The sequence below is a fragment of the Leptonotus elevatus genome, chromosome 6 (genome assembly GCF_054856555.1).
Source record: "Leptonotus elevatus isolate MCC_2025b chromosome 6, RoL_Lele_1.0, whole genome shotgun sequence".
NCBI classification, from domain to species: domain Eukaryota; kingdom Metazoa; phylum Chordata; class Actinopteri; order Syngnathiformes; family Syngnathidae; genus Leptonotus; species Leptonotus elevatus.
In genome coordinates this window covers 23,297,120-23,309,206 of record NC_141244.1, presented here as the reverse complement: position 1 = coordinate 23,309,206, position 12,087 = coordinate 23,297,120, and the positions used below count along the sequence as shown (strand labels likewise).

Below are 12,087 nucleotides of genomic sequence, written 5' to 3'. Positions count from 1 at the left end.
CATATTCTACATTTGAAGTGGTTGAATTTGACACACACACACACACTGGACGGTGAAGGGCATCTCGAGAAGACGTGCCCATAAATATTTAAACCACTGTGCCTTTTTTTCCTGTGAAAAACAATTTTGTGCTCCCAGTTTGGTGAGCACTCCTTATTAGCCGAAGAGATTCATCAGACAATAAAGTAGCAAGCCACAGCGTTAGGCACACCTCCACAACGAGGTTATTGTAGTTAACCAAAATGTATAAAAAACAAACAAAAATTGAGAAGCATTTTTGTTAACAAAATAAAATTAAAAACATGAAAAAACTGAAACTACAATTGTGGCAAAAAAATTTTTCGTTTTCATCTTTTTCAATTAATATCACATATGAGATTCCGGAGGTTCGTTTAAATTATTTTTTTTTTGAATGGCTGTATGACAGAAGAAGGAACGTTGAACAAGTTGTTTGTAATTTGTTTGTAGTTTACTTTATTATCTTGCACTGAAGAAATATTCCAACTATTAAAAACAAATAAATAAATAAAACTAATACTAAAACTAATAAAAGCTAAACAAAAATGAACCCGCACTAAAAGCTAAATAAAACTAACAGACTATAAAAAGAAAAGTCAAAATGAAATGAAAACTAACTATATTGAAAAATCCAAATCTATTATAACCCTGCGAGAAAAGAAGACTACAACCACAAATAACTAAAAAGAGTCCAGTTGCCTCGTTTCAACTTTTGTGGAACACATAAACACATCTAGCGTAAACTACAGAGTTTTTAATATTTTGGTTGCTTTCACAGGCTTCTCGCACAATAAGTGTAGGCTTCAAAAAGTGGCATATTTGCGCTGACTAATCGTCTCTCCTCAATGTCCTACTTGCAGGTCCCTTGGGGTGGTCATATGGGAGCTATTTGAGTTTGGCTCTCAGCCTCACAGGCACTTGAGTGACGAGGAGGTTCTGACGTTTGTCATCAGGGAGCGACAGATCACGCTGGCCCAGCCGAGACTGAAACTCTCCCATGCAGATTACTGGTCAGTGGACCTCTTCACAACATGTCATGGACTGTAACTGTTTTTTTTTTTTAAATCAAACTTGATTGAACCTTTTTCTCTTCTCTCTCAAGGTATGAGATCATGCAGTCCTGCTGGCTATCTCCATCCCAGCGGCCATCGGTGGCCGAGGTGTTCCTTCTCCTCTCCTCCCTCCTGGCTGCCGAGCGAGGAACGGCGAGAGGGAGCATCGGCGACGAGGACGAGGAGGAAGAGGAGTACGACGATGGGAGAAGGCGGAGAGGCGAGAGTGATGAGTCGTTCGAAAGACGCTGGGACTTGCTCCGCCCGCCAGCCTTCCAGGCGGCGGCACATGAGCGGCAACGAGAGCGCCACTGCGGCAGGGAGGACCGCCACAGCTCCTACCCCTTGCTGGACCCTGTGGGAAACCGCGGCACGCATTCCTCGTCTGAACTGGACGACATTCTGACTGTGACAGAAACCAGCAAAGGGTTGAACTTTGAGTATTTTTGGGAGAAAGCCCACTCCAGACGAGGCTACAAGCCTCTGCCTCCTGCTCAACCTATTCCGGCTGTGAACAACAACAACCACAGGCAGTCCTTGGACACCCCCACTGTGGTCCCGGTGATCAGCGCACGCAGCCCCTCCCTTGCCAGTGAGTACTACATCCGACTGGAGGAGCACACTCCCCAGGACAAGTCGCCCACTCTTAAAGGGAAGAGCCAGCCGTTTTGTAGGTCAGACTCCATTTGTCCTGGAGACATGGAGCTAATGGAAATCCGCAGCGGTATGCTGGGAAAGGAGCGAGTACCCTACTGTTCCTCGGACAAGTGTGCCGGCGGAAAAGGCATCCAGACCGTGCGATCGAGTGAGGTGAAACTTCAGGTTCCCAACACGGGCATGGCGGAGTTCAGAGACACTTCCAGCAGAGTGACCGACTTCTCTGTGATCAATTTAGGAGAAGATGAAGAAGAAGATAAGATTCCTGACAAAAAACCTTCTCAAGCTCCAATTCTCCCGCCGAAACCTCGCTCACTTTCTTTGTCATCGGCCAACCACCTTCACTCGCGCCCTCTCCCAGCACCCCCACTTGGATACAGAGGACTTCCTCATTATAACATGAGTGGCAAAATTGAGACGGACCCCCTTCAGATGAACAGTTGCCCCCCGTCTAGCTTTGGTCACCTGGGGCTCCATCGAGCTCGACAGACTTTGCCGCCATCTCCGTCCCTCTCCCCGTCGCTTCCGCCATCCAGTCATCCCATTTACCCCGCAACTCAAATGTGTCCGCCGCCTCTCCCTCCTCACTCAAAGCAAAGAACTTGCCCAAGCTACGGCACTGATTCTTATTCTAGATACATGACTAGATCTACGAGAGACCCGCTATCCTGTGACCTTGCCAGTAGAGACACCAGACACACGACCTCAACACACAACTCCAAGGAAAGCGCTCACTCCCGTGTGAAAGACTTTGAATCGCCCATTCGCAGAGAAAACCCTTTGCGCCCGATTTATCGCAATATACCTCGCCCTCAGCCCGGGACTGATGGCCAGTCCTCATCCAGTCCCACCTACTCAGATGAAGATGAGTCACCCTTCATGTCTCCTGAGAAACCAAGCAGCGTCACCTCTGTCGCTCATTCGAGCCTGTCCGAAGACGCAGAACCATCCTCTGGAGGAATCTTTTCCAGGGGAATGAAGAGGACCCAGTCACGTCTTGACACCATCTTGCCGGCAATTTGGAAGGAAGATGCAGAACTTCAAGCAGAACGTTTAGCCGCTGCCAAGAAATCCCCCATGCACCTGTTTCTGACTGAAATATCTGCTGTGGCGGAGCCGAGTGAGTGCAAGTCCGACAGTTCGTGGGAAGTTGGGCAGAAGGAGAAGAGGGATGCAGAGAGATTAAATAATGTGTTGCCTAACAAAGGGATGCGCCGATCCCAGTCTTTGATCACAGAGCTGGGCTCAGCAGGGCAGTCGTGGGCGTCAGAAAAACACAACAGCAACACGGGAGCGGAGAAGAACTTTACAGCATCTAAAGAATCGTTCCAGGGTGATCTTTTTCTGACGGAGATTGATACAGATGCAGATCTGAATGGAGGATCGGGAAATGATCCTGTAAAATACCTCTACCCAGCCGGCTCAAGGTTGCAGCCATATGTCTGTGCTCCGGGCCTTCCCTCGTCCACTGATGCTGAAGACAGCTCTTCAAAAGGCATAAGAAGGTCACGCTCCCTCCTCTCTGAGATCAGCACTGGGAAAGCCGATTGTGAACCACAGCAGACTGAGAAGGAGCCACAGAGAACAGAAATGACCAGGGAGGAATTCCTTAAGGAGATCCAGTCGGCAGAGACGTTTCTAACTGAAATCATATCGAGGCAAAACACTGCTACAAACAGGAAAGAAGCAGATTCCTCTCCAACCCCTCTCTCGCCTGAGTACGAGTCTATATGTATTGACCCAAATTCCGCTCAGACCATCCGCTTTCAATCGGAGAGCTCCGTACGCTCATCTAACAGAGCAAAAGATGAAACGCAAACCGAGGCCATCTATGCCCAAGTCACCAAGCGTGCTAAAAAGACTGAGATCAGAGTTTCTACCAGACCCGAGATCCCGATCCTTCATATAGGCGCAACCATGAAGTTGGAGAGCCAAGGAAGGAACGCAGATCTCTGCCAGTCTGGTGAATATGTCTTTTCAGAAATCATGCCCAAAAATGGCCTACTGCACAACCAAACACTCGCTTGTCACAAAGAGGAAGAGAGTTCAGATGGACCTGCCTTACCTGCGAGAGGAGAAGAACAAACCACAGATCTTTCAGATCTTTCAGATCTTTCACCTAAAGTTTGCAATAAGGATGATAAAGACTCCATCACTGCTCGATCACTCATTACAGATAGTCCGAAAGCTACTTTCTTTGAGAATGGAGATTTAGTGAGGGGTGACCAAGAGATTCCCAAGAGAGGAGATCAAATGACAGTGTGCTGCCTTGACGGCGAAAAACGTGACACTGATACGGTGTCTGCAGCAGATGATTTAGATCACTCAAAAGATTGTGGCGGTTTGAGCACAAAGATAGACAACAAATATTCACTACAGCACAATGACAGTGTTCAAGAAAAACATGTCCAGAAAGCTGCCACTCCAACTACTCCAGACTGGGATGCATCTGGTGACGTCTTCCTGGTCACCCCTACTGACTCTGTTCTGTCTCCTATGACATCCAGTTCCGCAGACTGCCTCACTCCTAGTGACTCCTGGACGGGAGTGGGAGGCGGCGGCAGCGACTGGCGGGCTTTGGGCAATGAAACGCCCCATCGGGACTCGGCCTATTTCTCAGACAGTGATTGGGAAGGGGACGGAATGAGCAGGAGGAGCAGCGATGGACTAATCGTCTCCAGGCCAAGCAGCGGCAGAGGGGGTGAGAGGGGAACACTCACTGGGATCGAAGAAAAAACGGAAAACGAAGATGAGGGTGAGGCGGAGCACAAGCGCCCTTCAAAAAACTGCATACAGATATCTGAGAAGATGACATCATGTCAGAATAAGCCGGAAAACGATTTATCTCATTCCGGCAATGCCACAGATATTCCAGTCAAAGGGTTGAAACCAGGACAGCGAGACGATTCTGGCATTTTCTTGAACTGTCAGAAATCCTCCCAACTGATTGATGACCCCCCAAACCAAGACTGTGTTGACTTTATTGATAAGTTGTTCTCCAAATTAGAAGATGCACCACTTAAGAGCTTTCCAAAACACCAACAATGCACAGATGAAGTCATCTCTCATGTAGCTGATTCTGACGAGAGAGATTTGAATCTACACGCCAACAGGGCCAAAGACTACACAATAATAGAAAACAATGTCACTTCTTTAAGTGCCCGTCACTGTGGAAATACAACTATAGAATCTCTCATTGACAGCGCAGAGTCCAAATTGTCTTATCTGTGTGATGGTTCTACTAAGTGCCCCAGACTTTACGAAGTGGACTCAAACATAGAGAAAACGATAGTAGATAAAGTGAACGATCTCGCGGTTGCCTCCTGGAGAGAGGAAGGTGTTGAAAAACCTGAGATAAGAAACAAGAAGCCTGACCTCGAGCTGCACCATACAGACCACAACCAGTTGGGCCTGAGAGACCTGCACTGCTCAGATGGCTGCGAGTATGATACACAGGTCAGGACAGAGACAGAGAAACAGCTGGCTGCTGCAGAATTGAGTAACGTCGCGAAGGAGAGGTCACCACTAAGAGAAGCGCAGCGTGAGAATAACAGTGTCGCTAATGACGGCGACGAAGTGAAAGTAAAAGATGACAAAAAGAATAATAGTCTTGACCGTCAGCGTTATTCGCAGTCTGTTGAATTGCTTTTAGGGCCCGATGAAAATGACCAGTGGGCTTCTCCGGAAAAGAGATGTCCAGATAATGAGCTGAGGTCCGAACTGTTCTCCGGCTTCCAGACTGAAGCGTGGGAGGTGGCAGAGCGTCTTGTCGTGGATCAGGAGTTTTGGGAGGCTGAAGAAAATGATGAACTTGCAGGAAGTGAACCCCACCCTGCTGTGATGGTCAGTTGTGAGCAATCGTGGAATGATGAAAGGCAGGGGTCAACCCAAAGTCTATCCGAGAAGACGAATGTCAACCAAGATGCCCAGCAGGAAGGGATGGACATTCAACAGGTTGAAAATCGGGAAAACCTTGTGGAAATAGACAGAGTTGATGCATTGGGGAAAACATCAGCTGAAGTGGAGAATAATCAGATCCCGGATCAAGAGAACGGAGAGAAGCACAAGTCATTAAGCACGGACATGATCGGGGATGCACATCTTACAGGATCAGAGGAGAATCAGAATTTTAACACTTGGCCTCAACATCAGCTCTGTGAACTCCAGGAGGCGGAGCCACCAACACCACCACCACCAAGACAAAAAGTTGACAGCAATACTGTTTCAGTGAACTGCTTCTCTCACACTTTAGAGAGTAAACGTGCCAAAATAACCATTTGCATCACTGAAGCCCCTCAGGTGAACTTCTCAGACCAGGAAAACCTTCACTCTGATTATGAGGCTGAAGGAAGAAGTTCATGCGATGCTAAGCATCCCGTAGAAGAAAGCGTAAGCACCGCAAAAGTAGAGGAGGATTTTGGAGACGTGGCTGATCCACAGGCGGACAACTTCAGCTCAGTGGACTTCCCCAGTCCTCCTCCAAGCATAGACCTTGACGTGCAGGATGATAAACTGGAGAGTTTAGACGACTCTTTTCCGAGTCCGCCACCATCCGTTTCAGAGGCTGAGGAATTTGGTAGTCCCCTGAATTTAGAAGACTTTAACACAGAATTTCCTAAAACCAGTTTCAGTAAAGCACATCTGCACGAACTGGCAACTATTCAGAATACAAGCACCTTGGCCAATCTGAATCCACCATCTGAGCACGTAACACTAGACACTAAGAGGGACACCTCTGAGACTGAAGGTCAGATCGATGCCAACGCATCACAAGATCCTGTGAATAGCCTGCCAGAATTATTAATTTCCGAATGGAAAGATATGGATGAGGAAGCTTTGGAGGATTTTGAGAAATTGGAACAACTGTGCTGCATATCTGGGGATGAGGAGGGCACCTTGGGCGACATTTTCTTGGAAAACCTAGAGCTTTTGGAGTCCCTGAAGAAAACGCCTGATCAAAAAGGTGAGGAAACAAGTGATCCTGCTGCCAAGGAGAGCAGGGTGTCTTCGGATGGAACTCCTGACGAATCCAACATTCTGGTAGATTCCTCAGACACAGAGGACAGCGATGACGTGTTGAGGTCATCAGGGCAAACTCCAGATGCTAAGGACCAGAGTTCTCTTTCCAAGATGACCACAAAGAACGGTCTCATGATGCAGGTCAGAAAACGGAATGTTTCCGTCAAGGGGAAAACATGTTACTGTTTCCTTACTTCAGTAGTTTCATTTATGTGTGTTATTCTGTCTCCTCAGGTGTGTGAGGAACGGCTGCAGTTCTCCCTGAGTGAAAATGTGAAAACAAATGTGCTTTGGGGATCGACAGTTAAGGACACAGTCACACTTCGGCCCTGGGGGGAAGAAACGGCCGAGACCAAGAGCGAGGCAGTCGTGGAAGAACAAAACCAGGACGAGAGGTAATGAAGCAAGCCTCTGCAAACTAATCATCAATGACCATACCTCAGTGATAGTTTATTTTTTATTTTTTTATACAAAGCAATGTCAGATGTAACTCCCTAATGGGGCTGTCACTGAATCTTTTTAAAATCGTCGATTAGCATATCAATTATTTCATTGAATAACCCCCCGTGCTCCCGCTTAAAATTATATATTTTGAAATGTATTATTTTTAATCCTATTAAGGTTGAACATGAGTTGAATTGAGTGGATATAACTACTCATTATCTTCTGTACATATGCGTTATTAAACAGCCTATGCTAAATGGTTAGCAATCGCGATTAGCATTAGCGCGCTCGCGACTTCCATTTAAGGTAAACAAGCACTAACCACCATTTAGTTCACACATACGTCATTATATCTACATTACACACGTAATAGTGTCTTAAAAGATGTTGTTTCAACAATGGTCCATGAGTAAGTAGCCTAAAAGTGGAGCCTGTCTACTACGTACGTCTGCAAAAAATGTCCGCGTGGAAACATGGACGACCTGCGCAAAGATGTTTCCGGCGGTGTTTCGTGGCAGTTATTTTCAGTCACCCTTTTTTTAAGGTCGACTTTTTTTTCTCAACCCTACTCCGTAATGACTCCTTGTCATTGTTTCAGCCAAACAAAGCGGGAAAGCTGTAGTGAGCCCAACGAAGAGTGTGAGAAAACTGAAACCGAGCCGCTCACTGTGATTGAACAACCAGAGGTTGCAACACTGCAGTCGTCTGCAAACCAGGCAATCAAAGGTTTGTATTACTGTAGATCGACCGACTCAGACCGGAGCTGAGCTAAAAGTCACTTTTTCTTCTTTGTCTGGTAGCAAAAGTAGCTCGTCTGTCTCTGGCCCTCCCGCCCCTTGCCCTGACTCTGCCCCTCAACACTACCGGCAAAGGAGGATTTGGGGACGGGGCGATCGGCAGTCGGATCGGCCGACGGAGAGGCTTGCTTCCGGGAAGCGATCCCGAGGACGAGGAGGAAGACGAGGCGGAGGACGAAAGCTCCCGCAGGGTGATTGTTGTCACGGAGACGGATGTGGACAAACGCGTTGGCCTGAGAAGTCTGCTCAAGTCGCCCAAGGAACCGCTGGACAGAGAGCGGGACAGAGGGAGAAATGTGTCCTTTTTTGACGATGTCACCATTTATCTTTTTGATCAGGTACGCTACGTTGTATGTATGTATTTAGTTCTTCGATGTTGAGTGTTCAATGAGCTGTAACTCTCTGTTTCACAGGAAACTCCAACCAATGCATTGAGCACTTCGGCGCCCACTAGTCCAGCTGCTGTTTCTGTCAAAAACACATTACATGGTGAGCATGTCAATACATAATAATACCAATACTCGTTTTCACAGATGATAGGGTATGAATTAAATGTATTTAAAAATCTACAAGCGTCAATTAAGTCAGCTTCACAGCAAGGTTGTTAATGTTAATTTAATCTCACCATGATTTGGAATCAACCTAACCCTACCTTACTGTCAGGTTCAGTCAACCCAGAACATTTAATAAACAACAGACAAGGAAGGAAGACAAGAGACTTAGATTATTTTTGCTCACGAGGAGAACGGACAGAAATGTGCCCAGATTACAATCTCCTACCCGCTTTGAGGCACACACCGCCGGGCCCCCTCTTTTTATTGGGTAGTTACATACCCGTTGCTGCTCTAAAGGGGAGGGGGGAACACACAGCACCAACCATCACGGATATGAGTCACTGTGCAGATAATTATACAGACGTGTCTTTCTTCTGTGCTGAAGGTCAAAACGGTCAAAGTTCAACAGTTCATCCTCAAAATGTTTCAGCCGCTATCTTGTGATAAGGCACAGTTCCTGTTTTGCGGCTGAAAGAGCATAAGTCATGCTTTGCAATACTATAAAAGTAAATATGGGCTAACTTATGTACATTTATTCTAACACTTACCGACTTACATACATACATTATCTATGTACTAACAATTCCTCTTACCCACCATCCCACCTCCCTGCTACTTCCGACTACGTACTTATCTACTAACTTCGACGACTTTCCATATTAGATAACCAACAACCAACTTCTCCTACTACATACCATACCAACTTACAGTACCTACCTACCTTAGTTGATACCTACCCACCTACATTTCCTAAATCCAGTACCTTCTGACCTACATAACTAAATTTTCACCTACCTTAGGGATACCACCAGGTACCTTCCGACCTATCTAACCTACCTGCTACTTCCCACATACCTACCACCCTGCCACCTACCTTGCCTACCTACCTACTAACTTCTACTACCTGCTTACCTAACTGCCTTAGCAAGCTTCCTACCTTCCCGCCTGCCTGCCTACCTTTCCTACCAACCCACTGACCTATGTAACCTACTTAAAAAGCTACCCACAAACCAACCAACCACCCAGCCTGTCTGCCCCACACCCTACTTTACCTACTTACTTTGCCAACCTACCTACCTTCCGTTTCTGTCTATCTAGCTTATATATGTACCTAAACTTACCTACCCCTTAGCCTACCATATTTAACCTGCCGACCTACCTAAACCTACCTACTTGCACACCGCACTTCTGGCTGGAAACAAGCTTTAGTCCCCACTTTGTTGAAAAATCGGACTCATTCTGACTCCTTTCCACCCCCCAAAAAAGGAAAACCCTCCGTTCAACGAGACCCCATTTAGATGCGCAGCCGGCATTAATCCTCTATAATTATCCGCCTCGACGCTTGACGTGCAACTGAGCCGCATCGCAAAGCCCGCATCCAACAATGCGAGCCTAAGCTGAGTTTCTCCGCACAATTTGCCTCCGTTGTCCATCTCGCACGCTGATGACTTATTTGACTGGATAATGAAAGCATTTGCTCAAGAGTTCCTTACAGTCACGCGGGAACAAAACCAAAATTAGACGCCTTCATGAGGAGACAAACCAGTGTTTCCTTTCAACGTTGTTATTTTTAACCACAATCCATTTGCATTGTAAAAGCTTTTTAAGGTGGGTTTCATTTACTTCTCATGACTCAATACCAGCGGCAGCATGATGGGCTAGTGGTCATTAGGGGTGCGCCAAAAAAAGTATTCTCATAAAAATCGCGATTCTCATTTAGTACGTTTCAGAATCTATTTTAAATGTCCCAAAATCGATTTTATTTAAATCATTTTATACTCTCTTGCCCGTGTTTGTGTGCGCCTTTATTGGGAGCGCTGTTCATGTTGTACACAATTTGGCCACTTAGGGGCAAGTGTGGTTCCCACGCGTTCTGATACACTGTTAAGTTGTAGCCACATTAGAGAGTAAAAGGAAAAGTCACAATCAAGTTATTCCAATAAAAGTTTTTTTTTGCAGCGTAGGAAGAGAGCATATGCCAGTGAGTAATGTTAAGATGCTTCGCTGTATACATTCCTAAAGCATTTACTAGCCATTCTTTTGAGTGATAAAAGTGCAGCGCTAATTAGCATTAGCGTGTCAGACTGGAGTGGATCATGACGATTCTTTGCACATCTATAAATTGAAGCAGAAATCATTGTCAATCAAATCATTTTCAATCAAAAATTGTTATGAATCGAAAATCGATTCGTGAGACCGTCAAAGATTCCCACCCCTAGTGGTCATAGTTCCGAGATTTAGCGTTTGAAATTCAGTTCTGGCCTTCCGCGAAAGTGATCTCGTGGTCTGTCTTTACCAGGTTTCAGCAGCAAAAACAAAGATTCCAAGCGCAAAGAGGCCAGAGTCCCTGTGGGCAGGGCCAATGCAGTGACATCATCACGCTTCACCGTCAGCCCGGCCAAGGACCCTCACTTGGCGTGATGTGGCCCGAACCATGGGAACACTTTAGAGATGAACCCTCTGAGACTGAGCCGTGAATTTCCCCCCAGCAACCAGCCATTCACACAGAGGCTATTTTTCTACCGCGAATGGAAGAGGACGACTCCTGTTTGGAAATGCTGGACACGATCCGCTTTTGACCAGCTACACTGTTTACAGAGTTTATTCAAGCATCTTTGGAAGGAGGAACCTGCGAGGTGTTTTGACAGCTATGCAGTGGGAGTCTTGCTGTGTACCAGCTTCTCTTTTCTGCATCGTTACTTTCCAAATGTGAGGGGAAGGTTTTTTTTTTCTTTTTCGTTTTTTTTTTTTTTTAAATCAGGCCTCTCTTCGTGGATGCCTTTTCATTGCAGTCACTTTGAAACACAATTTGCTCAGCGGCTGTTAGAATGCTTTGACATTTGTACAAAACATCATCATACAAAGTGAATACAATATCATTTTTTGAGCTGTTTACTTTTTAGATGTATTCTTCTCAGACTGCATGAAAAATTCAAAGCAACCAATGGTTTTCTTTGTACTTGGAGTTTCTAAAAAAAAGCGGTTTATTATTTTATTGCTATTTATTTTTCATGTTTAAAAAGCCAGCTGCCACGCAATTCTTTATTTATTTGTTATTTATTTGAAGCAGTTTGCATATACTAATTTATAATTTGGGACAGAATGCATCTAGGTTATACCTTCTGTAAGATCTTCATAACAAATAAAGCAAGATATTTTCCCAGACGTCTTAATTGCGCCAAAAAAGTATTTTGTATAATTTTACCTGTCAATATATTCCAATCTGTATGATAGTTTGTCCTGTAATATTTCATTTCCCCCAATATGTCTATGTATGTTTAACAGTGATGTCATTCTTTTACAAACATTCAGTGTAGCTTAGCATGAAAAACTGAAAAAAGCTTTTCATCAGTAAATAACTTCATTTTTATTGTGTATGTATATCATGAATTTATTTTCTACAAAAAAAAAAAAAAACAGTCCATCAAGGTTAAAATAGTTTGTTTAGTCTGTTTTAATGTTGGTTTCAAACCTGTATTGTTTTCAAGGGATAATGTAAAAACAACGGGGAAAAATAAAAACTACAAAATGCGGATTTCCATTTGA

General features: G+C 45.2%; 1 protein-coding gene across 3 annotated transcripts in view; it reads left to right on the top strand.

The window, feature by feature from the left end:
• The window catches only part of lmtk3 (lemur tyrosine kinase 3), a 21,046-nt gene extending 8,959 nt beyond the window's left edge, over window positions 1-12,087 (top strand). The window contains exons 10-17 of one of the 3 annotated variants that reach the window (XM_086077538.1): window positions 879-1,028; window positions 1,121-6,690; window positions 6,772-6,887; window positions 6,981-7,141; window positions 7,789-7,916; window positions 7,991-8,325; window positions 8,401-8,476; window positions 10,841-12,087. In XM_086077538.1, coding sequence (XP_085933664.1) covers window positions 879-1,028; window positions 1,121-6,690; window positions 6,772-6,887; window positions 6,981-7,141; window positions 7,789-7,916; window positions 7,991-8,325; window positions 8,401-8,476; window positions 10,841-10,962 — 6,658 coding nt within the window. In that variant the 3' untranslated portion in view covers window positions 10,963-12,087. Of the gene's footprint in view, window positions 1-878; window positions 1,029-1,120; window positions 7,142-7,788; window positions 7,917-7,990; window positions 8,326-8,400; window positions 8,477-10,840 lie in introns of all 3 variants that reach the window. The other 2 variants (XM_086077537.1, XM_086077536.1) reach the window with 2 other exon arrangements.